Source organism: Neodiprion virginianus, chromosome 6 (assembly GCF_021901495.1).
Source record: "Neodiprion virginianus isolate iyNeoVirg1 chromosome 6, iyNeoVirg1.1, whole genome shotgun sequence".
Taxonomy (NCBI): domain Eukaryota; kingdom Metazoa; phylum Arthropoda; class Insecta; order Hymenoptera; family Diprionidae; genus Neodiprion; species Neodiprion virginianus.
Genome location: NC_060882.1, coordinates 8,021,693 through 8,048,170, shown reverse-complemented (window position 1 = coordinate 8,048,170; position 26,478 = coordinate 8,021,693). Strand labels below are relative to the sequence as shown.

Sequence of the window (26,478 nt, the reverse complement as noted above, 5' to 3'; positions counted from 1 at the left end):
TTATAATTTCTAAGGTTTCATTTTATGGAAGAGATAGCTCTGAGGACTCTGAGCCAGCTCTGAGCCAAAGCTCTGAGCCAGCTGATCTAGGGATATTGGTGGTAAAAAGATTGCGAACACGGTGTGACCGTAAATACCGTATCCGACGATACGCCCTCCGTGCAATCGGGAATCTCGGGAGATTATTGCATGCCCACCCGATATACGGGGAGCGGTGTTGGTGGGAGTGAAATTGACGTAGCAGCCAGGCAGGCAGCAGGCGAACGAACGAGCGACCAGATCAGGCAGCGTAGCCGTCCGTCTGTCCGTTCGTTGCTAGTTCCGGCATAGTTTCGCGACTTCGAGTTAAGCGGAGAAGACGTTAAATACACATTGGTGTTTGACACGACGTGGACGTGCAGCGAAGTTCGATATAATATATAAAAAATAAACCCAGTGCAAAGATGGATGAAGAATACGACGCGATTGTGCTCGGAACCGGGCTCAAGGAGTGCATTCTCAGCGGAATGCTATCCGTTAGCGGGAAAAAGGTTTTACACGTCGATCGCAACAAGTATTATGGCGGTGAATCTGCCTCCATAACGCCGCTCGAAGACCTATTCAGGTACGGGAAAATAAACTCGTCGCACGCCTAAACTCTCGGCCCTGCCTACCAACCTAGGCAAAACGCCTCGTCTCGTTCAGGTGTCGCTTAAACGCCGGGGTGAAACGATATTGATTTTTGTATATCTACCCGCGAATTTTACCCAAACAGATGGAATATTGCAACCTTTTCTATCTATTTTCATCGTTCCGTTGGGTTAATCCCTTTACAAAACGCGCCGGGATCCAAAGGCGGTCCCGAATCGTACCAAGGCCCATGTCAAACCGTGAAACTATTCGGAAATTGATGTATAGACGTATATCCACATACGTCGCAGAGAGCCACGCTATCTGGCGTTCGGGAACACCGGAAGAACTTTAATGAGGGGCTGGAGGGGATATAAACTAACCTTAAGGGGGGTCGCGGATATGCATAAATATTTCTTTCGCCTAATTACACATCGTTTATAGTCGACGCAGGCTGTTCGATATAACCCTAATAAAATTGACTCGCCAGCAAGAAAGAACTGTACTTTTTTTTTTCGTTTTACGTATACACATCTACGTACCGCACTGAAAATATTTGCAATTTTTATCGCCCGGTTAACGAACTTTCAGCTCGCTCGTCGTATGAATGTAGAATATAATAATAACAGCGCTCCTTGCAAGATAACGGTAGAGTGGAATGATGTCGGACATCGAACATTTCACTTCCCGTTTTTGCAGCCACACCAAACTCAGGCTCTACAGGGTAAAAAAGTGAACAGAACGGAGTTCGAAGCGAAACCCCCGTTCCTTTGGCGGAAAAAAACTAACAGAGCCTTCGTGCTTCCTTGTACTTCTTACGCGTGTCTCGGTTTTCGTCTGTTGAAATGAAAAATCATCCTGTCCCCGTGTTCATTCGTCTTATCGATTTTGAGAACCGCCTTATGATACGTGCCTGACCTAAGCAAGGTGGTCCCGTTTTAATTTTTGAATTCTCAGTTTTTATTACACATTTCGTCTCATTTCTACAACCAAAATTCTCGACCGCCACACCTGCTGCACTATGAGAACCGTTTGCGCGTATTATGACGCTTTAAATGATGATCACTCCTGATGGTCGAATCATACTGCACTAGTCAGTACCGGTACCAGGGCCGTATAATCAGCGGCCGCAGACGGGGGACCATTCAAAAAAAATATACAACATATATTTGTCCGATTTTTTTAGTAATTTACGCAACTTCTAAAGATTTGACCAGTTGTGCGAGTCGAGATTGAGCAACATTCTGTTTCAGTAAATTCAAGGCACCGCCACCGGACGGAAGCTACGGACGTGGTAGAGATTGGAATGTGGATTTGATCCCAAAATTTTTAATGGCCAATGGCCTGCTGGTGAAGCTGCTGATTCACACAGGGGTTACACGTTACTTGGAATTCAAATCAGTAGAGGGTTCCTACGTCTACAAGTCGGCAAAAATCTCCAAAGTACCTATCGATCAGCAGGAAGCACTGTCCAGTGATCTTATGGGTTTGTTTGAGAAAAGACGCTTTAGAAACTTCTTGATTTGGGTACAAAACGTACAGGAGGATGACCCCAAGAGCTGGGACGGCTTTGACCCTTTCTCGAACAACATGCAAGCTCTTTACAATAAGTTTAATCTCGACAAGAATACGCAAGACTTTACTGGTCACGCTCTCGCTTTGTATAGGTAAGAACAAGTATTATTTTGTGTTTGAACTAGAATTTATGATACTAGAACCTTGTTATTATCGTATCATGTACATATCACTAATTATGTGTTTCCACTACTAGAGATGACGATTACATAGGCCAGAGCGCTATTGGTACAATTCGAAGAATTAAGCTCTACAGTGACAGTTTAGCTCGTTACGGAAAATCTCCGTATCTGTATCCCATGTATGGGCTGGGCGAACTACCCCAAGGTTTCGCTCGACTTAGTGCTATTTATGGAGGCACCTACATGCTGGACAAACCCATAGATGAGATTGTCATGGAAGATGGAAAGGTGAGTTTGTATCAGAACAATCTATTGGCAGTATACTATTTTGCCTCGAAATATTTGAGGTATAAATCATTTTTCAAAGGAATTACGATTGGTGAAACAACTCAAATATAAATGCTTTTAAACAGGATTTAAAGGATTTTCAGAGACAGATGTTCTTTTAGTTTGGTTCGACTACTGTAAACTAGTTTCCTAACTATTTGCCATCATAATTTAAAGTAAACGAAACGATTTGACTTTGAATCTTGCAAAGCTTATCTCTGGGAACATTGTTGTTATGCAACTGACTCATTTATCTCCTTGTTTATAATCGCTCTTCTCCATATCTGTTGCTGTGCTGCCCAGTTGTTACTGACGTCAATTTAACACACTAAAAATTTTATTTTCAAACATATTTAATAAAATTTATCTGTCTACTCAAGTTTCTTTTGAATTTCAGGTAGTCGGTGTTCGATCTGGTACCGAAGTAGCCAAATGTAAGCAAGTATTTTGCGATCCAACTTATGTGACCGACAAGGTTCGCAAAGTAGGACAAGTAATAAGATGCATTTGCCTCTTGGACCATCCCATATCAGGCACTGGTGATGCTCTTTCAACACAAATTATCATTCCACAGAAACAGGTAGGCGTGAAATATGATAGCAATTGGAATAATACATTTCATTCATCTTAAAGAAGTGAATTCGAGAGATTTCTAGCCAGTTTCAAAGCAGTTGGAGTAATAAAGGGCTTTAGTTGGATAGAGAACCTGACGATTGAACCAATCAAGTTGTGATAATTGAATATACAGATGTTTTGTACGTTGTCTTAGGTGAATCGCAACTCTGATATCTACGTCTCATTGGTATCTCACACGCATCAAGTAGCAGCTAAAGGCTGGTTTGTTGCTATGGTGTCTACTACAGTAGAGACGAGCAATCCTGAAGCAGAAATAAAGCCTGGTATCGACTTGCTTGGGCCAATAAAACAAAAGTTTGTATCAGTCTCTGACTACCTCGAGCCGACCGACAATGGTCTTAACAGTCAATTATTCATTTCAACGAGCTACGATGCGACAACGCATTTTGAAACAACTTGCCTGGATGTTTTGGATATTTTCAAACGCGCCACAGGAGAGGAATTCGACTTCAACAAAGTCAAGCATGAATTAGGTGACGAAGATCAGTAACCGTAATTAGCGAATCAATTGATATCCTATGCTTGGATTTGATTCGAGCCTAATCCAAAGGGTTCAACTCATCCCGTACTATAAGTATCATTATTCTTACTTTTGTTAAGTCTAGGGTACTACGATGAAAACGATGTATATGTATCATAAGTGGAAGATGAAAAAAAATAAATAAATAGTCGCAAATTTTTATCCACCTGCTCTTCAGCCCTCAGTTATCCAGAACGTGGGGACTTCTACTTGATGTTTGAAGCAAAAAAAACCACGGAGAAAAGCTGAAAATACACAATATATAGCATATTGTAATTTTTGTCGCGAGTCTTCATTAATCGCAGACGATTCACATGTATCCACATTTTTCAGTTCCTTAAAAACGTTTTCCAAGCTAATGTTACTACGAATATATATATCATATTTTTAACTACTTACAAAATGTTGTTATGCAAAGTAAATGATTAGGGAATAGTCATTATAGGACAGAGTAATTTATATCAACTTGTAACGAAACAGAAAGCTACCTTTTGGCTCTCACAACATGAATAAGTTATAAATTGAAAAATGTCTGCTCATTGAATGTAATTACGGCAAGCCTCTCACGGTAGGAATAGATTATGACGATAGTACATACTAATTGGAGAAGTCTAAAATGATTCATCATATTGAAATATAAGTGCAGGTGAATTATAATATTGGGTATACATAATGTTAAAAATCGGAGTGGGTATACCATGTAGAAAAAAGATGATTGATGTGAATCACAATATCTGTATTGAATTACAAGTATATTATACATCACTCCAGTGGGTGGTCGGGCAGCGAAGAATTCAATTATGTAATATTACCAATAAATGAATAAATAAATTTAAATATGCTAATATGTTAGGTGAGCTTGCGAGCACGAATATTTCTTTGTTACTGTGAGTGTATAATAATACCGTGAACTTTAAGTGAATGAATATTATTTTTTAAAAAGTAATTGATTAACAAAAATTTGTGTCAAGCTTACATGCTGCATGGTATAAAACAAACTGATACGATATTACACGAATTCAATGGAACATCGATTCTACTCTACAGATTGTTGGAGAAAAATGAAACACTTACGACTGTAATTTGGGAGGCATACGAAAATAAATGATATTATATTAAATAATCTGGATATTTTCATCAACGTTCTTCATTTACAAACACAATTTTTTAGTTTTTCTTTTTCCAAATTTCATTTATCCAACTATTCTCACAACATACATATTATTGTCTCTGCATCCTACTACAAGGAATTCACCATTTATTACAGGTGATGAAAATATGTTACCACCCAATTTCAAGCTGGTAACAACTTGACCATTAAAAGCATTTATAAAACTCAAAACACCGCCTGTATCAGCAACGATTAAAACATCTCTTTCACAGTAGGGTGTCGCAAATATTGGACATTCAAAAGTAACTGAATATTTCAGAACTGGGGTCGATGAAAGCGTTTGTATGGAGAGACAGTAAACACTTTTATTGTTGGATCCAATGATTAGCTCCTCGGTGTTCATAAAGCAGTTTTTTCTCATCACCAAGTGAGAAAAGACATTGCCATCAATTTTATAATTCCATTTCTAGAAATAATAATTCCTTATGTTTTGCATTAAAAGTTTATTTTTTTCTATGCTGAAATTGCTGCGCTTAGTGTCTCACCTCGTGACCAGTTTCTGAATTAAAGCACTTCATTTCTCCCGAAACACTACAGAACACGATGTCTTCATTTTCTAGCATTGCTGGGGCAGAAAATATTGGATCATTGAATTTGAACTTCCAAATTATTTCTCCAGAAGTCTGGTTCAATGACATGCAAGTCCCATCGAGAGTTCCAAACAGAACTGAACATGCCCTCAGACAGGTACAAGGAGTAGCTGAAATGCTGCCTTCGCTACATTTAAATCTCCATATCTCTTGACCATCCTAAACGCAGAATGTGATATTTGAGATGTGCGTGTTTATTTGTATTTATGGGACTATGATTAGCTCATCATAATACTTACTTCTATAGAGATATTGTAAAAATATTTGTCATACGATCCTACAAAAACACTTTTTCCATTACTACTTGTTGCTGCGGTGCACTTGACAGTGTCTCCAGTTTTGTATTTCCAAATTATTTGCCCACTCTTCAAGTTCAGGCAATACACGTATCCATCGTAACACCCTGAGTTTAATTAACATTGGATAAACACATCTTATATGGTATAAAACATACACTTGAAAGAAGCCATGGATACCGACTTACCAACAATTCCTTTAAACTCATCCAGAACAAGAACTGAGGCTTCAATTCTATCTGGCAGATTTATTTCATAAGTAATTGAATCGTGACTATTCAGTTGTTTAGTCAGGATTAGACCCGCATGGGAACCTACAGATGTATAGATTTCACCACTGAAATTGAGATGTTGTATCTGTTTAAAATTGATTTCTTATTTTTACCATTGACTAGCCATATTTCACAAAATATTGCAGTTTATAAACCGAATCACTGGTGTACCTAGAGTATTTGAATATAGTCGGCGATGCGTCAACACATTTCTTCAAGTCTTGTGTACATTCCACAATTAATTGTGAACGAATATTCAGATTCAAATTTGTGCTTGGGAGAAGATAGTTTTCATCATTCTCTCCAGTCACTCTTCCTCTACATTTTTGCCACAAACATAAGTTAGGATGTGAATATTTTTTGGGCTGTATAACATCATACTTTCTTTTTTTATTCATTGCAAATTGTGTGTAGCTGGAACTTGAACTGACAATATTGTCTACATTACTAGTTATTTGCACAGAAGATTGAATTTTTTGAAGTACGTAATCCATGCAGTTAGCCAGCGTTTCATTTTTTAATAACAAACCAATTAATTCAGGGAACTCTATCTTTGATGCTGCAGAAAGTTCGTTGGCGATCTGCATTGCTTTTACAGAATTCCCACCACTGTCCAAAAATCCAGAATCGATTGTTGACTTTAAATCGTTTTTCCAGAGTTGCAATAATATTTTTCTTACTAATTTTGAATCATTCGCTTTCTGGCTATTTTGGACACGACCTTTCTCTGTAGTTTCAAAAGTTTTCATCAAACTTCTGGTGCAGATTTTTCCATTTATAGTCAGTGGAAAAGTATTAAAAAGTTTTATTCTATTTGGTTGGTAAAAAGACGGTAGTTTACGAAGCTCATTATCAAGTTCTTCTTGCACTTTCAATTCGTCGGTAAATTTACCACCAGCTGCTCTTAGGCTCGTGGTAGAAATGCACAGATAGAGCGCATGCTGTTTCTCATCCCACATTACAAGACAATTTTTCACAAAATTCAATTTTGACACCGTTTGTTCTAGCTCAGTTAAATCTACTCTATTACCAAACCTTTTAACAGTCCTGTCGCATCTACCTTTATAAAAAAACTCCCTGTTTCCCTTTACCTGAAAATTTAAAACTCTCGAAAATAATTCATGTGATATGTACCAAACTTCTTTTTGATATAATGTATAAATCGTACTTCAACTAAATCTCCAGTTTTCCTAAAGACCGGTGTTTCCAAGTGTTTCAAATCTTCGTTGTTAATCGCACAGACTCTAGTATCACTTCCTAAAGTATAAGATAAAATGAGCGTGCTTCTTATGACCGAGAAATCGAGTATTTAGAAGACCAGCATATACGAACCAATGTACAAGACACCTTCGCCGTCACAAACGATATCGCCTTTCTCACTTCTCACTTGAAAAATGGTCTCGGAAAATGGTGTCCCCAGATATTGATTGATCATAGGTGAGGTTTCAACCTCATTGTGATTTATATTAATTTCATTTATACTCGCCCAACAAGATACTTCAGTTATACCGTAAATATTGTAAATCTTAGTCTGATTAATTGGGTGTTTTACAGTTCTGAACATTTCGACTTTAGGCAAAGGTTCACCGCCAAGAAGTAACACTTTCAATTTGCTCTCCCTACCAAAGATTGTGTTTCCTAATTGATGCTCACTCCATCTGTACAGCCACAGTGATGGTGTGGTTTGCAAGAATGTAACTTCATGTTCAAAAATCAAGTTCAATAATTTATACGGGTTATTAATGACTTCTTTTGAAACCACGAACAGCGTACTGCCGCTAGACAAGCTCAAAAACGTCTCTACTATACTAGGATCAAAAGTCAGTTTCGTTAATTGTGCTATTTTGTCATGTTTTGATAAGCGGAGAATTTGCTTTAGTTCTAAAATGTTAGGCACTATAGAAGCATGAGGAACTTTCACAACTTTTGGTATTCCTGTTGAGCCTGATGTCGTTATAGCGAACGCGAATTCATTCTTGTCTATGTTATTTGTACCATCGATAGTTTCCAACTCTAGTAATTTAACCGTTTCTCCGTGTACGTCGACTTCGCATAGGGAATTTGCCCCAGAGAGTACTGATTGAGAAAATGCAAATGATAGTCCAATCCTAGAGGAAATTTCTCTTACACCTGTCGATGGCAAATTCACAAATGCAGATCCTTGAGATAGGATTCTGAAAAAAAAAAAGAATTATTCAATATGAAGTATCGGTATTTCATCGTGTTTACTGCAAAAGGACATCTCACTGAATGCCACTTTTTTTATTCGTCGTAACAATTACCCCAAGATCAGAGCAGGGATGCTTGGAGCTTTTACGTCACAATTTATCCCCACAAATTGATGGTTTTTAACAGCACCTGCTAACACAGCTTCAATCTTTACTTTTGCATCGCTAAGCTCGGAATAACTGATCTTCTTAATTGTCTCCGAGTTATGATACTCTATCGCTATGTCTTCAGGCGAGCTCCAGTCACAGATGGTGTTCAACATACTGACACCGTCATTTGCGTGCTCATACGTCAGTTATAATAATTCAGTTCCTCTTGTCGCAGAGTTCATGCAAAAGAGAAATTCGAAATGAAGGTAACTATCGGAATAATTAATTATTATCAAAATAATTATTACATAATCACTTCATCTACTCACTGAATTGATTGAATATAATCACCATATCAACAAGTGGTTGATTACTGACAATTGTGGAAGTATTTTTTCACGATACTTTGATTTGAGGTTAGGATTACAACCGTCATTCGTTTCTACTTGAATTTAAATACATTCGTAATTCGCGTAATACGAACGGCACCCAATCAATGCATTATCTAAGATCAATATTTAATGCTTACCTTTCGTATGGATAATTCAATTTCTATTGTTTTAGGCTGGGCTGCTGATGTACGAAAAGGAAATAACAGCAGACATTTATTTCCTACAATTCAATTTTAGTTCTTTCCACCCTTGTTTGTTTTTTTAGAAAAACGGTGCGCGCATACGTTCATTCCTTCAAATCCGTAACATGAGGGAAACAGAAACAAGTGATCATCACCTTAACAGTGATCCCGAATTTGAGAAAAAAGTTTTCAATTATTTGTTTTACGAAAAATGAATTTTATTATTTACGCATATTAATATTACCCTTTTCTTCTTGTTATAGGATCTAATGTTTACATTAAGGGTTGATATATTTTATAAGTAATTAAATTAAGAAGAATGAAGTACAGCAGAAGATTTGAATGAGGAAAAAAAAACTAATTCTGCATTGCCGAATTCGTTTAACTGATATTTTACATTCCGAACAAAAAGATAGCTAATTTATTATTATTTCGAAGTTCAGTCACATTGTTAATCACACATTTTATCAAATGATTCGATACACGTATTCACAAGAGATTGGACTAAAGAAAGAAGATCAAAGCTTCACAGATGAGATGCAGATATAACAGATTTCGAAGATATTGATATTTAAATAGACTGAAGTTATACTTGGTTAATTATACACAGAAATTAATCGTGCTATTGTTAAATTAATACTTTCGTGGTATGGATCGTTAAACCGAAAAATCATGTTTTCCATTAGAGAGTGGAAACAGACCGAAAGAAATTGTATCCAGAATGTAAATCTTTCTATTAACGTAGCCAGCATACCTAGAAAATATTCATATCAGTTGCAAAAATTTATTTCTCCAAGCAATTGTTGCTGGTATTTCTAATTTCGAATTAGGGATATTGTACGCAAATGGAGAAACTCGGCTGGAACGGGAATATTCCATTATTGCTAAATTTTTCAGAGGGTGAGTTTTTCTGTTGCGACAAGCTTGAAATTTGAGTTTGCGAAAGACATCTTCAGATTTAACACGCGATAAACCTACAGTTACAGATGATTTAGAAAGCATTTCTTTCGTCCCTCCTCAGATTCTTTCTACTTCTCTTCGCACCATTCATTCTCCTTGCGAACCTGCTCCTCTTCTGAAGCTGTAAAATCGTTCTTTATATTGAACGTCTTACGGATTTCTTCTGGTGTTTTTCCCTTTATCATGTTTGCCACAGTCTTGCACGTTACATCTAGAAGTCCTTTGATGTCCAAGTAATTTGCTGCCAAAATCAGTTCGAATAAGGTTCCTTGATCAACCTGTAAATAAATAAAACAAGGCAAATTAGTAGCTGTCGTTAAAAATATAATGAATCTTGCATAGACTACGTTTCAAAGATGTTTAAGAGTGAAAAATTGTCAAAGAAAATTTTCAAATGAAAGGAATGTGTCTCTTATTAATTATAATATTAGAATTTCGATTGAATTCAAAATTGACCTTCAAAAAATCAGCATCCCAAGAGCTGATGTCGTCAGTTCGCTTCTCCTTGTTTTCATCATCTTCAGGTGGTGGTGGATCATCTTTGTGATACGTGGCCCATTGAATGACCTTTCTCAGGATAGCAGAGTTAACATTTGGTAGGGGAACAATTTCATCCTCATCTTCATCCATTCCCAAGTCCTCCAGCATGGTTTTTATCGTGACTGAACATTTCGCAATTTCAACATCCACGTCGAATACTTCGCCATCCGAACTCTGCAGCTTTATGTTCGGCATCTGTGATTAAAAACAAGACAAACATAAGTTCAGTTACGTGAATATTTCAGGTACAAGAATCGACCTTCTGCTATTATTATTGTTATGTGTACAAGTTTCTTTGTCTTTGAACAACTCCTAGTCCATGTTATCGATCTGTGTATAAACTACATTCCAATGTCATTCAGTCCATTTACCACAGAGTGAATTGAGTTTGGGACATGGACGTAAACATTTTTTTTCAACGCATTGAACTGAAAAATGCTTACGCATAGCATTACAGAGATTTTTGATGTAGAAAAAAACTGAAAAATAAAATCGATTTCCGCGAAAAGTATGAGGGTATGTTTATTTTTGTAACTTGTAAATCTGAGTCATACAACGTTATGAAAATTCCAACGCACGAAGTGAATACGAAAAATGCTGCATGGACAATGACGCGTTTGATTTCGTGTAATTTCGAAAAAGAATATTCGGTCTTTCTCCGCAGCGAGGAAAATTTTTACGGATGAGAACGTCGAGCAGGAAACGTCAGGTAGCGAGTGTCGACCACAGGGATAAGATATTGGCGCGCACGGCAACAACCTTGCGAGAATGAGGTTCGCCGTTGACCCAAGGTTTTGGATAAGGGTTATAAACCCAATAAAATTCGACGGCACGTTAGTGGCGGGCGTATCCGGTCATAATATGCGGAGGAGACACGTTCCTGGAGGGTTTAATGCAAAGCAGCTCATGTCTGGTGTTGAAAATCGACGAATCATTATAAATCATAACAACATGCGCGGGCAACGAATATTCGTCCATTAGCCGATTTCCCGTGCAACGACTTTTCCAACTTCAAGGCGATAAACAATGCCCAGCGAATGTTTTGTTACAAACGTTTTGACCGAGGCAAGAAGCTCCGTAAATAAATTATCGAATTACCTTTCAAGTTACTTCCAATTCTCCGTTGTGTGAAACCGATAATGAATCACAGCGTAACGTTGCCAGGCTCTCTAGTACACTCTCTAGTCTTTAGTTTCTACCTCCCTCTTTTTCGCTTTCTGCTCACCCTGCGATCTCTCTCTGATCATCGACGACAAACTTCAGTCAGCAACACGCAGGCGCAACGGCTCATAGATGGCGCTGTCGGCAGTCAGGACCGTGCTTAAATTTTCAAAATTGGAACACTTCAAACTGAGCGTTGTTGGAGCGATCAAACATCGTGTTTCATGTTGAGTATTTACAATTTGGAAAATAAAACTCATACTTTACTGAGATTTGATTTTAAATTTGTTATTTTTGAAGAATTAAAATGCTGAAAACAGCCGACTGGCGTAGGGCGCTATGAATTGCGTTTACGTATTGCGGAAAATTTTGGAAGAGCAGTAAATTCAAAAGGAAATTTAAAATGGCTGTAAGTCTCACATTTTTTTGCTTGAATTCCACAAACAAAATAACTATGGAGCGAAGAAAAAACAGCTTTTATCTGTTTTTTTCAAATTTTCAAGTGCGGGTATTGCCGTATATTAGTGATAACACATAGTTTAGTATTTTAGAATAAGTATTTATTGAGTGGGTTATATATAATTATGAGCGTCGCTTCTCACTCCTATGTCTCAAATTTACCAACTAGGCTTATATAAAAGTCCCTAGTCCGCAACAGTCACTTGCAGCCTTTCTATCCTATTAAGGAGCATAAACTTTCCGTAATTCGACTTTTCCATTCAAATTTGAATTAAGAAAATGACCGTGTCCCAATATGACAGAAAATACAAAACTTGCACGTTGCATTTGAACTTTATAACCATCGTAGAGAACTGACGTCGTTAATTTTTGCATTATTCTGTGTAATAAAACGCTAAATAAGCCCGATTGAATCGCTGACCCAGAACGGATCGCCATTGTCGGAATTTTTCCGTCGTGGTCTGTGTAAAGAGCGCGAAGGATCGTTTACTGGGCTAGAATCGTAGAGAGAATCAACGATTCAAGTATTTTGGTCGCGTCTAGTATAAACTAACTGAAGCGTATTAATGAAATTAAAACAAAGCTTTCTTGATTGAGTCTGTTAGTCGAGCTAGAAAAGGGTAGAGCAGCTAATCATGATTGCTCCAACTGAATGAGTACGAACAATAAGTTAAAATAAGTGCTGCTCTTCGCCCTCTTCAACTTTATAACGGGACCAGAAGCTCTTGCCCAATGAACCGCATTAAATAAGTCTTAAGAGAAATATCTGTCCAGCGACTGTAGCTGTATAATAATTTTTAACTCGTGCATTACGTTATACTTGCGACGAAATTATTGTGCCAATATTAACGAAAAGCTAGGTTTGAAGATACCAAAACCTGCAATTAGATATCACAGTAAATCAAATCGAATTGAGTACTGCAAAAACAGAATTGGCATGAATTGGAAAAAAGAAATTAAAACAAATTCAAAAGAATTCGCACATATGTAAGTATTTTCAATTCGCTTCAAATCGAGTTAATTCGGTCTTCGGACTTACTCAATTCTATTCAATTCGTTTTGGTTTATTGGGATATCTTCAATTGTTGTTGGTGATTTAATGAAGTTATTCAGTTTATGCTTCCGTTAAAGTTCGAATCATAAATGATGAAAGTGTAGAAATTGCGACATGTTTTTACGTGAAAACATTTCTGACAGAAACTTCTGGAATCGAATATTTCAAATGATGTTTGTTTAAAATCTCGCGACTCTTTCCGAAAAAAGTCTCACGTTGCGATAGACTCTAGATAAAATTTTTCTCTCCATGTATACCATTCGAAGAAAGATTCAGGTCAAAACACTCAGACTTTCTCTGTTTATCCTATTCTTTACTCTATGTTGTCACAAAAAATATTTAACTTTCGTCGATTTTGTAGCTCTCCAATTTTTTATTTCAACAATTTGCCTGACTTCGTAAGATCATGTAATTCATTGTTAGAATTGCTCTCAGCGGTGTCCAATTCAATCAATCATTCCGATAATGTATTAATTTCGTTAATTGAAGCAAATTCCTGCAACTGAAAATTATACACACGTGAGTAATATTCCTAGATCAATATTGACCGAGTCAAACTCTGGCACTAACATCTTAGCAATGGACATCGGGTCTGGCAAAATACCTTATTAGAGGCTTCACTGATAGAAACAAGTCATTGAATTAACTAAATACGTGGTCACGGGCGGCATTCAAGATATGCTGGTCTAGCAAAATGTTTAGTTAATGTCAACTAAATTGTTGATTTCAACGACGACTGAAACCCGCAGCATCGCACTGATGCCACTTGACCAATTTTCAAGATTAATATAACAGTATTAAAGAAATCTTAGGAAAAAATCTAAGGAATCGATCAGTAGCTTGACTGCTTGAGCTACTGCAGAAGCTACAGGTGACCCGATCCCGTGTATCTGAATAAAATACAGTCCGGTAGATGCCGAGCGGTGCCAAGTTTCCATAACACATTATTTTCCACTCAATGGTCAAACTTTTTAGAGTCAGAAGCCAAAGGTGAGATTATTCAGTGCCAGTAAATATCTGGAGCGTGATTAAACGTGGGAAGTCAATTGTGGACGACACACCGCTGGTTTGAATTTAGTATAATCAGTTTGTGAATTAAATTATGATTTTACCAACAATCCGTGCTTCGGCAACTGCAGCCAAAGTATATATGCACGACATTCATTAAAACTGGATTCATCGCGTGCATTTAACGAGACGATTTTTCTTCTTTCGGTGAGCCAATTGAAAAGTTTTATTTATGAACAGGTCGACTGAGTTGCAGTAAGCGGATGTGAAAAAATTCACCCTTTTTCACACGGGATCACGTAAGAAGTTTGTGCAGTTCAAGGTGTTACATGGTGAAATTCCGTGATTTATGGGAATAGACAAATCCATCTAATCGTAAGTTATCCTAGTTTGCTGTACGCTCTAGCCTCTGTGTGTACAGAGAGAGTCGTCTGTCTCTCTCTTGGCGCCAGCATCCCACGCAACGTCTCAGTCAGCTCGATAGTAAAAATCGTGGGAAGATGAGAAAAGGCTACTGGTATCCTACTTCAATGGATAAAATAGAGATTTTACAATAAGTCACGTATTGTTTTTCGGCAAAAAATTATCGCGGCCAATGTCAGTGGCATGTTATTGCGCGTAACTGCTTTCCCAACTCCAACTCACTTAGAAGGTCAAACTTTCTGCCCCTGCACGAACAGGGAAAATTTCGACGAGCTTTTTTTTCTGGCGATGACGCAGCAATATCGGGGGGCAAAAAGATTCGAAACGTCGGAAGGAATCACTTGCTTTTCGGTATAATAATTCACTTGCCTCGGTGAAAATAATTTCATCAATATTTCTTCAACTTGTATTATACGTTGCGAGTTTATTTTCGTAAGAGTTATAGATGGCTGATGGTTTGCGAAATCGAGCGAGCTTATCAACTTCGAACTATTACCATATTCCTTTGTGCCGATCGATAAACTGTGAAAATGAATACATGGTTATATTTTTTCAACAATATATATAAAAAATTAGTTCTACCAGAAAATAATTCTTACCTTTGCCAGAAGATGCCGAACCGAAATTACTTTGAACGATGATCGATTTTTAATGATTGAAATAGAAAATCCGGGCGAATGAGTTGCAACAATTAATAAAAATTCATCTCGTATAGCCATGCACACACAGCATACGAGGATCGAAAAAGCATGATTTATTCGCCACGTGGCCTGGTGGATGACGATGATGTAAAATATGTTGAAATTCACGAGCTGCACGTTTGATATCGATTGCCGAATTGAAAATAGCGATAGTAAAAAGGACAAACGACATTCTCAGAAGGTCACAGGTATCGTTTTAGTAATAAATAAAAGGTCGTTCAACTTTAAAGAACTCCGCTTGAGTAGCATAAAAAGTTATGCTGTTGAAGGATCGCCGAGCAATCTGGTCCGTTAATCATTTAAAGTTACCTGTTTTCTTCTTTTTTGAGGGGAGGATGATGGGTGAGGGAGGGGAGGGGGGGGGGGGGGGGGTGAGAAATGGGAGAAGAAAAAGGATCGAGATCGGTGAAAAATCGCGCAAAGTTGCGTTTGGGTAGGTATTGGTTTACATCCAATATCCCTTTCGGTTTTTTATATAACGTGCAACAGACGTGCATGAATTTTTTTGACAATACAATTATTACAGTGTAATATACCAATTGTCGACGCGCGTTACATAATATCATAACAATCCCTGTCAGCCATGTAATTTAGGTAAAGTTACTAATAATTATCGCGAGTTTACGTGAAGCCGATAGAAGTGATAAAGTAATAATCGATCGTCTGGCAGTGCTAATTGGTTCGTTCAGAGAATCGCTGAAACCCGCACCCGTGACGTAAGAATAAATTATTAGTCCGCCACGCGGGATACCGAATAACTGCAATTTCTGACGCTAGTGAAACCAGACAGCAATTTCTTCTTTTGGTCGACGTATAGCGTACTTTTGAGACGAATTGCGCGTCGTTACACGAATACAAATTTCAATCATTATATTCGGTGGTAATATAGCATTATTCTATTGGATCAAGAGGTTCGAGATAAACACGAGGCTCTGATAGCGCGTCCTTTCATATCTTCAAGGAGAAAACCTTCTTATGCGTGTGAGAATCTTTTACGGACATTTTTGTAAACTTCTGAAAAGGAAGCGACGTTCCAGTGATTGAAATCGTCGCAATATTATCTAACAATCGAGGTTTATATCCGCAGTCCGCAGCCATGAATCCAGTTCTCACGTTTCGCAGCTTTCCAACCCAGTTATCAGAGTTTTTACTTTTTTAGGCACTAATTTTTAAACGTGCATTTCGGTCTATGAGTTGAATAGATATTATACAGAACTGTCCAAGCTCTGTAAATGAAATCTTGACTTTTATAGAAAATGTATAGCTGGATCCGATTCCATAATGCGAATTCTTGTTTATCTCGGTAGAAAAATATTTGTCGTTCTGACTCACACCTCGTGGAAAAAGATCCTTGTGTAGTCCTAAAAAAACTTCTACAGTAGGTATAGACTGTTCTCTGTAAATCTTTGACCCTTCCGACATTCACCCCAAAACATTTCCACTCCAACACTTTTTCCCGTCAAAGACATTTTCAACGCCCCCACACCTTACGGCTAACGCAGATTCAAATCTATAGCCGTAAATTCGCGAGAAAAATTTTCGTTCTTAAATTAAGAAAAACTTCCTTTGTTGACTGGCTCGTTTTTGGTACCTAGAATTGAATTATTGTTACATTGAATAATTATACTTGTTCCGCTTTATATCGATTGCGTAAATAACATGTCAACATTATTGTTACACACGTAATTTTCTGTTATAACTATAATAGGATGAGATTTCTCTAAGCGCATGAATTTCTATTTCCGTCTTAGATGCAATGAAAATATGGTGAATCATTAAGATAATAAATATCGACTAATAATCAAAGAAACGCCGACGAATAATCTCTGAAAATTGTACCGTAGGCGCAGAGTGTACTTTCCGTAAATGGCCGACCAAACACCGCCTGAACTACTTGCTATACAGCGTCTGACCAAACACTTTTTCTCCCGGCGTTGCGTAACCCTCCTTTTCTACTGCCGTCTGACGGATGCCAAGCGTACTCTATTTTCACTGTCGGCTAATCAGGGGTAGCCTCTTTCCACTGGAATATCGGGAACTACGGTCTAACCAATAACGCATCGCTGCTACTTGGCAGGAATCACGAATCCGTCCGACTCTAGTCTTTTTCACTGGCGTTTAAACCGCTATGAACGATAATAAGCTGATTTTTTAAATCAGTTTTGAAGCTCCAGGGAAAATTCTATGAGGCTAAGCAATTGCTGTACAGAAAACGGAACGTATTGTTATATTTTGAATCAATTGTGTGTTTCTTTCTTCAAAAAATTAAAGTCGTATGCAATTACTCGGAAAAATTACTCTGCTTCTAAATAATCTGACATTAGTCTTATTTTTTTTTGCCAAGTAGCTGTTTCTTCTCGATATATTTTCGAAATTTTTGAGAAACCTTAGAATACATATACATTATAAATATATGTATACCTTGTACATACTTACTTAGGTTGACTTTAATCGAAGTTTCTCACCCTGCGGTTTTCTTTACTTTATTCTCCCTTTAAGGTTCGCTGCAGTCCTCGGCTGGAATTGAAACTCGTTAAAATATTCGACTTCAACCTCAGGTTCAGTATATGAAAAAGGTTGGAACCTGGCTTAAAGAATGTCAAGGTATCAACTTTCAAACAGACAGCGGTGACATCCATTTTTCTCTAACCGTAAAGCAAAACGTTATTGCGGGTTCTTCGATGTTTTTCGCTAAAGCGTATTTCGCCAATTGTACCAAGCGATAAAAGCATTGATCGATACTGATCGCTCTCACTGTAAGATTCGCGTGCAATGTTAATTGTCAAATTTATTAAAGAATACGGTGTCATTTCTTTACATAAGAGCGAATGAAAATAAAAACGGGACGTTATGCAGATGTGAAACAGCGACATCGATGCATGGAGATTCTCTTTGGCGAGACACGCGTATTTGACACGAATGAAAATGCCGAGTGAAGGGGCGAAGGGGGGGAGGGCAGGTTGCCATTTAGTCTATTGACTTGGGCTAATGTGTCAATATCGCGTCACGTCTAGGGAAACATCCTTAGATCCTTGGGCAGAAATGGGATAAAGTTAGAACGCGGTTGCAGGAATCATTTCGCATCTATTGCAGTCATCCATGAGCATCAGCAAGAAAAAAAACCTCGGCCGATGTAATTAAATACTGACATTTTATCGCCGGAATCGAACTTCGCGAAAATATTGCCGAGTTCGATTCAGCAGAATGAGGTCCACTATTATCGTATAATGATCACGTCAGAACGTAAAGAAACAATCCGATGCCTGATTGTGAGTTTCTTAATTCGTTTTGGGGAAACGCATGTTGAAGTCTCACAAGATAGCCTGGCATTCTGATAGATGTGCCGAACTCGATACGCTCAATAAAATATACGTTATGTCGTAATATTATATTTCCCTGGCGAAATTATTTTCCCCGAATCCTTGACAGTAGTTTCTTCCGCAAAAACTTAGAACCGTCTTTTTTCCCTACCAGAGACACAGCCAAGCGGTTATAATATGAGTGTTGCTCCAATTTCATCATGAATTTTTGCCATCTTTTGTCTTTCTCGATTATATGCGTTTGGATAAAGAAAATTAAGAAAGAATAAACGACCAAGATTTTTTTCCATCGTATTGGATCGCCATTTTGGATTTGGTAAATCTGACCTCAGATTCACGATCAGCCACCCAACAAACCGACATGTGCCAATTTTAATCAAATTCAAAATGTTTTCAATTTTTTTTCAGCTTATTGAATACGCCCAATTTCAGTTTTATAAACTTGACCTTAGCTTCGTGATCAGTGACGCAGAAAACCTCGCGGTACCAATTTTCATCCAAATCCATTCATCCATTTTCAAGATGTCATTATTTTTTATTGATTTTTTGGAATTTTGTTAATTAAATGATTGAAAAAGTACTGAATCGATCACAGCGAAGATCTAATCAATTTTAATTTTGGAAAAGCCACGTCGATCAAGAATAAAATCATTGAAATCCGTTAACTCATTCCCTGGATAACGTCGGACAAAAAAATTGATCACACACAAACGTCCATCCGAAAATAAATCTCGAAACGTCGAGATGTAATAAAAACTCAACTTTTCATATTTCGTGGTGATTACAATAACTCCGTTTTTTTTTCTCTGAAAACAGAGAAACGGGAAAATCGAGGGGAGCGTGAAATTAGTTTTACACGTTCTTTCACATCGTCCGCAACAGGGTGAATCTTTTCAACTGATTGAATCTCACGGTCGCATTAAAAGCAATAAATGCGTGGAAGTTGCCGACTACTTTTTATCCTCTTCTCTTCACGGTCACCCGCAAAGGTTTACGAGATTCCTGCTTGCTTCTTCGTTCATCCGTCGTTGTTATTTCGTTTTGTTATCTATTCCTATTTTTTTCTCAATATCGTGCCGTTCGTGTAGCCGAGCTTGATTTCTTTATCATGGCGCAGAAATGAGTCGTCGAAGGATCCCGGAAATGTGAATTGACTCGCCCACACGGAAAACCTCCAGTCAAATTTTATATAGACCGAATCGCGGTCCGATCCTCTGCAAGCTTTTGCCTAATAGGAACGAACCGAATTACGACTGATGTTTCTAGCTCCGCGTACGTCTTTCACCAGGCGCCGCGTAGTCTGCACAGCGTCAGCCATCCGCCCGTTCTCCACTTACAAATTTACCCTCTGAATTAATTGTTTCTCAAATCCGGTGTAAAAAGCTCCTTCCAGTCTCTCTCGGCAAGTTTCGAAGGCCGAGATGTAAATGCGTACCTACTAAATTCGCACTCCCCGCATCCTCGATTTATAGTGTCTCTTTACACTCAATTTTACCGCCGATTTCACCAGGTTCGAAAATCAAATGACGTATGCACGTTTGTTCGACAATTTTCCGGTCGTTTGCTAGTCGCAACGAAAATAAGTAGAATAAAAATACAGAAAAGGGATTTAAAAAAAGAAAAAAAAAATCCCCTAGGGATTGTTTTTCTCAGATTTGTTGAATCCTTGCATCTGTTTATATACCTACGTGTTATATTGTGTACGTTATACGGGAATCAGGATATCCGAGTCAGCGTATGTAGGGATAAGTTTATAATATATGGTCGATCGAGGGGAAAAGCGGGCGATCAAAAACGGATATTGCTCGAAGGGTGTAGTTCGGTGACCTCTGCAAGTTCACTGTCAATTTCTCAATACATGAAATGGTAAGAATTCGCGCTGGAGTTAATTCGGAGCGAAGAAACGATCCTTGTTCCCGATCGATACCGCAAGGATCACACGATTGACTCTTTTTACATCCGCAAGTTACAATCCCAAGGTTCGCTTTTACGCTTTCATAAATCTGAACCGGTTTCACTCTTCAAGGGTATTAAATATATCGTTAAACTTTTGGTTATTCATGCGGATTTCCGCGTGTCATAGATTCAAGACGTATAGTATCTAGTGCATGTATAATACGAATCGTAAAATTCCCCGCTCCGAAATCGTTTGCTAACCGCAATTTCAGTGCCCGGGTTGTATCTCTCGGGCAACAAATGATGTGTAACTTATTCTCGGCATGCAGGTTGACTTTCATGGTCTTAAATTCGCGGTGATTTTCCCGGGATTATAAAGCTGTCCGGTCGTTTCATCGACTGAATTGGAAAATCGATAAAATTGTCTCGTTTAAAGGAATTTCGACGATCGTTTCGGCCGTCTTTCTGCCGCAGATTGCATACCTTATACATGCGGATTGAATGCGGCGAATTACACGACGACTGGACGCGAATAATCGGGCTCGGACTCTGTGCGAAAAATAAGCCGGGTAGAGGCGACTGATATTCATTTGCATTGCTTATTTATACGGTCTTCGGTGAATCGCTTCCTCCGAGAGGGTTCGGCCGGCTGAACTTTTGGCTGGATCGTCGATGGAAAAAGCTCTGTAACAAATTTTTGTATTCCGAATGATTTGCGGATTTTTTACCAGGTATCGTTGCACCATTCGCCCTGCGATCATGCCAAGTTTTCGTCTCAAGGATAAGAATAAACGTTGTCCTTCGGCAATCTTGCGTATTTGTGAAACGCAGCTGTATAACGTGTAATAGGTATAATAATAATTATTCAAGCGCGAGATAAAACGTGATGGTGAACGCGTCGAGTGGATTTATAGTTCACCGGACGTATCGTTGTGCTCTTGAAAATTTGCCTAGCATGTTATACGCGACTCGCAGATTATGGCATCACATAAAATGAGCCCCACTGCATATAACGATCGCTGCTGGAAACTGGTCGCGTTTGGAAAATTCGGCAGCACGGCTTTGTGTCGTCCGAATGTTGGCACATTGCGTTGAGTGAAGTTCGGAAGAAGGGTAAAAATTTCACATCGAATTTTGTATATTCGTAAGATTCTTGTACTGGAAAATATGATGCATTTCGTTGTATCATTTGCGTTACGCGGAGCTTGTCTTGCTTGTATGTTGAAAAGTTTTACACGTACAGCGACGACGCATCCTTCAAAAGCTTTCGCTTAAGTTTTTGACGGGTACAGGTTTAGAGGAATAATAAAAACACAACTCGAACCAATTTCTCAAATGCAACACGCTAGCGCTACGTAACAGGGAATTTATTATTGATCGAATTCACCATAATTCGCGAATCTCTCGAATATTTTGAGTCTATAAGCGACGGCCACTGATTGTAAGCTAAAAATAATCGATGCATCGATCAATCGGGACCAGAAAAATAATCGAACCCGACTCGATTGAATCGGTAAAAATGAATCGATTTTTTTCAAATGCTGAATTTAAAACCAAAATTTCGTTAATTTCAGTACATAGTCTTAATGGCGTAAAAGTTTTCTGACAATGATTAGTTTCGTTCAAAATATTTCTCGATTTCAGGTACAAACATTCATTTATCTTTCACTAATTCTATCAAATAGGTACTTAATAAGTAAGACAATGATAATCATTGATACCTTAATCACAAAAATTGATAATGTCAGGCGTCGTTAATGGGGGTAAGAGTCAAAAACCGATTGTGACGAAAAACAATCGAGTTTGAAAAATAGTCGATCATACTCGATGAATCGGGAAAAAATAACCGATTGTTTTTTATCGTTCTTAGAGTCTCGACACTGACCAAATCAGTTGTTCCCTTCCTCTCGTCTACAGCGACGTGTTAATCAAGGTATACGATTGAAATTTCGAAATTTCCAATTAGAGATATAAATTTAAATTAAATAATTGTGCTCGGCTGTACTTTTACCTCCGTCAATTACAATCTCACGATCGAGTTGCAATCATCCCGAATACCGTATATCATACAACAAGTTGAAAATTACCCGGAACTTTCGCAGGGTTGTATATCGCCTGTAATTAATTCGTAAAGCTCCGATGTTCAGGGGCCGAATACAGTGTGCTTCTTCCTTAAGGTTACCACGAATTTCTGTTGCAGCCGGAATACGAGAACTGGCGATCAGTTTTTCCCTGCGCTGATACGGCAGGCGGATCGTGAAAATTGATTCAGGGGTAAATTGGGATTCAGGGGAGAATACAAAACACGTTTAATAGGTAGAATTAAAATGTCAACGCTCTGCTTTGCCGTTGCATGACAGCAATTTATTTTTCACCGAACGGAAGACCGCGCATTTTTTTAATTTATTGCGGTAACACGATACAGACAATAATTAAACCTCCGCGGGTTTTAACCTCGTCTACTGTAATTTTTGCATCGTATTTTATTAATGTAAGACTTGAGCTTCGCACAATGAGTGATGAGGACGGAAATTATCCCGGGTCAGCGTTTCGAATTTTCATTCATAAATTATACAATTCACTCGCTTTTAGACGTGAAGTTTTCTTCACTTTCTATATTCTTATTTCTCTCTGTTATATTTCAACACCGTGGATTGCATGGATTTACCGCCGATTGATTTTCTGCCTGAGAAACGTATCGACAAAACGCATTGCTTAAAAGAAATTTCAACTAACTTGAATTATTAAGTTAGCTGCATTTTGATCCTTTCATCATCTTTCATTTAGGAATGCGTAACGTTTTGAGCTTAAAGCTTTCCGCGTCTTTCTTGTTTATTGGCAAATTATTATACGGTTCTAGCCTGGTTTCCTTAATCAAAGTTCTTAAGAAACGTTATACGCCTATCTGTTCAATGAATTCTCTTATATCTTCCCGGAAAGCTAACAAATAATTATAAATGTACGTAGATGAATTTGCCAACGCAACCTTGGTTATTTTAACGAGGAAAATAACCGCAGGAATCGACCAGGTGTTGCTGTATATATATACGTATATAAGCTTTCATCCGAAAGCGAGAGAAACTTCTAATAACAAACAAGATTCACGGAATTATACGTGTATTAAAAAATCACTTCTGGAATCCTAAAAATCTAGTGCCACAGGTATAATTTTATAAATACCATACAACGACAGTTTCCGTCGCTGCAGCCGCGAAGCAACAAGTTTTTCTTCTTTTGCCTCCCGGTCAGTTATTGACACGGAATCAGAAGATGTGTTGGAAAATTTTAAATACACGAAATGGACATTCATTTCTTCAAATATTAGTTTTTTATTTCTGTAATACTTATTCTTACAGTGATACAAGTTTGTTATTTATTTTGTTTAGAAGTTTTTTAATCCTTCGTTTCTTATTTACAGCTACATCATTTCTGAACTTTTGGACCCCCGATGAACCTCATTTTTGCAAAATATTCACGTTTTTTGAATTGTTAAGCGCAAAATGCGAATGGAGAATAAATTGTAAAAATTAAATAAACATGCGACAAATTTATTCGAAGGGAAACAATTCACCCAATTTCTTAATTCGCCGCTAACGATTTCCGGCAAAAGTTGGCTTTTCATTATTCGTTCGCTCGTTACTACCGCCTTTTAACCGCCTTGTCTTAAAATAGGCCTGCTCTGTTATAAAAATATTTCTGCGCTCAAGTTCGGCTGCATACAAATTACTTTCCGTCGCCGTTAAATAGATTGTTGCCATATTTTTAAATACCGATCAATTCATAGCTTCGTTAATTATTCACTCTTGTTGGCACTGTGCTTAGCATTTTACTCAGGGAAAGTCGGAGAATTTTTTTTTGACTCTTTCCAGTGTGTATAATATGTTTGCACACACGCACACAGGTATATAACAACAATAAAAAGTCCCACCCCGAAATGGATAACGAACGACAGAGGCGTGCACCGATCTGTGTACACGTAGAAATATATCTACGCATATACTCGAAGACCTAACGGCTGTCCAATAAAATAATAATTTTTCAGGAACGTGAGGATAGTTCGCGGGATGAGGGTAGACCCAATCTCTCGGCAAAGCTCGCTTTGCCCATTTGTACTTATATCATTTCTTCTGTTTTTACGATAACATTCACGGCTTCTATCTCGCCATTAACTCTTCCCCGAGTAATTTGGCGCCTACAGCTCGGACCGACAGCTAATGGGTTGATCAATTATATTTATATTCTACAGCTGTCACGTTTATATACATATACCCTTGCACGGTATACGCGTAGATAAGTTATTCGACAACTCGCGGAGATTCGTTGAGTTACGCGGGTGTTAACGAGTCGAATTTTACAAACCTCCCTCACCTGCAGGCGCGATTATCGTTCTTAAGCTCCAGGGAATGACGGCGTTGAAATTCTCTGCGACCTTATTCTATTATGCATATTGTTGTTGCTGTAGATATTTTTGTTTTTAACCAACTTTTTATCGCGTTAGCACGACTCACTCGTGTATTCTTATTTTTTAAGCTCTCTATCTCTCTCTCTTTCTCTCGCTCTCTCCGTCTGTCTGTATCCCTTCGTCTCTCTTTTCAGCATTTATAATTTGCATAGAGTAACCGGCGTAACTTGGCCACCTTACGAATGGCCGCAAAAGATATACTCGCTACCTGATCTACAACTCCCGAAGATGCAACGCGGTGTGAGAATATGCAAACGTTAACGATGCGAATTGTCTCGACATACCAAAAAGAACGATAGAAAAACCAGAGAATAGAACGAAAGAAGGAGAACAGATTTTAGCCAATAAAAATACACGCAAGGATAATGTAAGGATTAATGGAATAAAACGTTTCAATTTGTTTAATAATAATCCATCAACTTTCTAAGATCCATGGAATATTTATATACCGATTTAATTGTATGATTCAAATTTCACACAACTTTGAAAATTTCTAATAATAAAAAAAATTTCCACTTTTTTATATGAAAAAAAATGCAAGGAATGTTTGTTCTTTTTTTTACAACACTTCCTGAGGATTTACCTTGAAATGTATTTAATGTTCGGAAATTTCAAACTTTTTTTAGAAGACAAAACAAAACACATTTAGTGGTATTTTTAAACGATTATAGGAAGCGCTGAAATTTCGAAGACCAATCAGGTTCGATTCGAAATCGCGATAAATTAGATCAGCATTTTTCTCGTAAACGTTAATACGTAAGGGTTTAAAAATTTTAGGACCTTCGTATTTCATGATACACTAACAAAATATCCAAATTTCATTCGTATCGAACTTTCGTCCCTGAAAGGCTCGCCGAAATTTGGTGGATAATAATTGTTGTTATTGTAGACAGTAACAACGACGAGGATAACCAATAATTGCGGTTACGTAGCCTTTGCAAAACGCGTGATTACCGTTACGAAACGTTTTCTGGAACCGGAGTTCCACGCGATGCACCTTTAATATCGTAACGAACCAGACGTCACAGAATAAAATAAACAGGTTCCTGAGCTTGTGAAGCGAATTAGCAGGCAGGAAAATTAAAAGATTGGAAAACCGCTTTTATTGGAAAATGCGCGCTATCGGTTTAAAGTCCGAAACAATACCGTTTGCAATAATTTTTGTTAACGTAGCAGCCTTATTCATTTTTTGAGGTACGAAAGCTTTTATACGCCCTTTAATTACGACGAGTACCGGATAGAAATAGGGGGGTAAAACGGGTGATTTCACCCTTTGCAACAACATGAATACAATTATTCGAATGGTCCCCTCAACTAATATAACGTCTCTGCGTTAGCCCGCAGGATAGGGTGTATGGGTAGAGCTTGGTGAAACTATTTTTCTGTGACATCATCGTCGCGTCGAGGTGACGTCACTAACGCGCAAAAGACAACGGAAACACGGCGAAGAAGGGGCTCCTCGAATCGTCGAGTATATAAGCGGG

At 38.0% G+C, this 26,478-nt stretch overlaps 3 protein-coding genes and 1 long non-coding RNA gene across 5 annotated transcripts; 2 read left to right on the top strand and 2 right to left on the bottom strand.

Annotated features, from left to right (window-relative positions):
* Nucleotides 1-248: 248 nt before the first annotated feature.
* LOC124307870 (rab GDP dissociation inhibitor beta) lies at nt 249-4,912 on the top strand. Its single transcript, XM_046770024.1, has 5 exons — nt 249-604; nt 1,863-2,276; nt 2,381-2,594; nt 3,031-3,213; nt 3,403-4,912. The coding sequence occupies exons 1-5, from the start codon at nt 444-446 to the stop codon at nt 3,757-3,759; spliced, it is 1,329 nt and encodes a 442-aa protein (XP_046625980.1). The 5' UTR covers nt 249-443; the 3' UTR covers nt 3,760-4,912.
* On the bottom strand, nt 4,131-9,097 carry LOC124307867 (beta-alanine-activating enzyme). 2 transcript variants are annotated; one of them, XM_046770021.1, is made up of 9 exons: nt 8,966-9,097; nt 8,401-8,661; nt 7,451-8,292; nt 7,287-7,375; nt 6,290-7,209; nt 6,035-6,183; nt 5,790-5,953; nt 5,446-5,709; nt 4,131-5,366 (listed from the first exon to the last, which is right to left on the bottom strand). In XM_046770021.1, the coding sequence occupies exons 2-9, from the start codon at nt 8,607-8,609 to the stop codon at nt 4,983-4,985; spliced, it is 3,021 nt and encodes a 1,006-aa protein (XP_046625977.1). In that variant the 5' UTR covers nt 8,610-8,661; nt 8,966-9,097; the 3' UTR covers nt 4,131-4,982. The 2 variants fall into 2 exon arrangements, with proteins under 2 accessions (XP_046625977.1, XP_046625978.1); XM_046770022.1 differs by having other exon boundaries at nt 8,401-8,659; nt 8,766-9,028.
* On the top strand, nt 8,649-9,665 carry LOC124307874 (uncharacterized). Its single transcript, XR_006908879.1, has 2 exons — nt 8,649-8,702; nt 9,001-9,665. It is a non-coding gene; the product is annotated as an uncharacterized LOC124307874 (long non-coding RNA).
* Nucleotides 9,666-10,019: 354 nt separating this feature from the next.
* Nucleotides 10,020-11,758, bottom strand: LOC124307872 (S-phase kinase-associated protein 1). Its single transcript, XM_046770027.1, has 3 exons — nt 11,609-11,758; nt 10,427-10,705; nt 10,020-10,248 (listed from the first exon to the last, which is right to left on the bottom strand). The coding sequence occupies exons 2-3, from the start codon at nt 10,703-10,705 to the stop codon at nt 10,039-10,041; spliced, it is 489 nt and encodes a 162-aa protein (XP_046625983.1). The 5' UTR covers nt 11,609-11,758; the 3' UTR covers nt 10,020-10,038.
* Between the last annotated feature and the right edge of the window lie 14,720 nt (nt 11,759-26,478).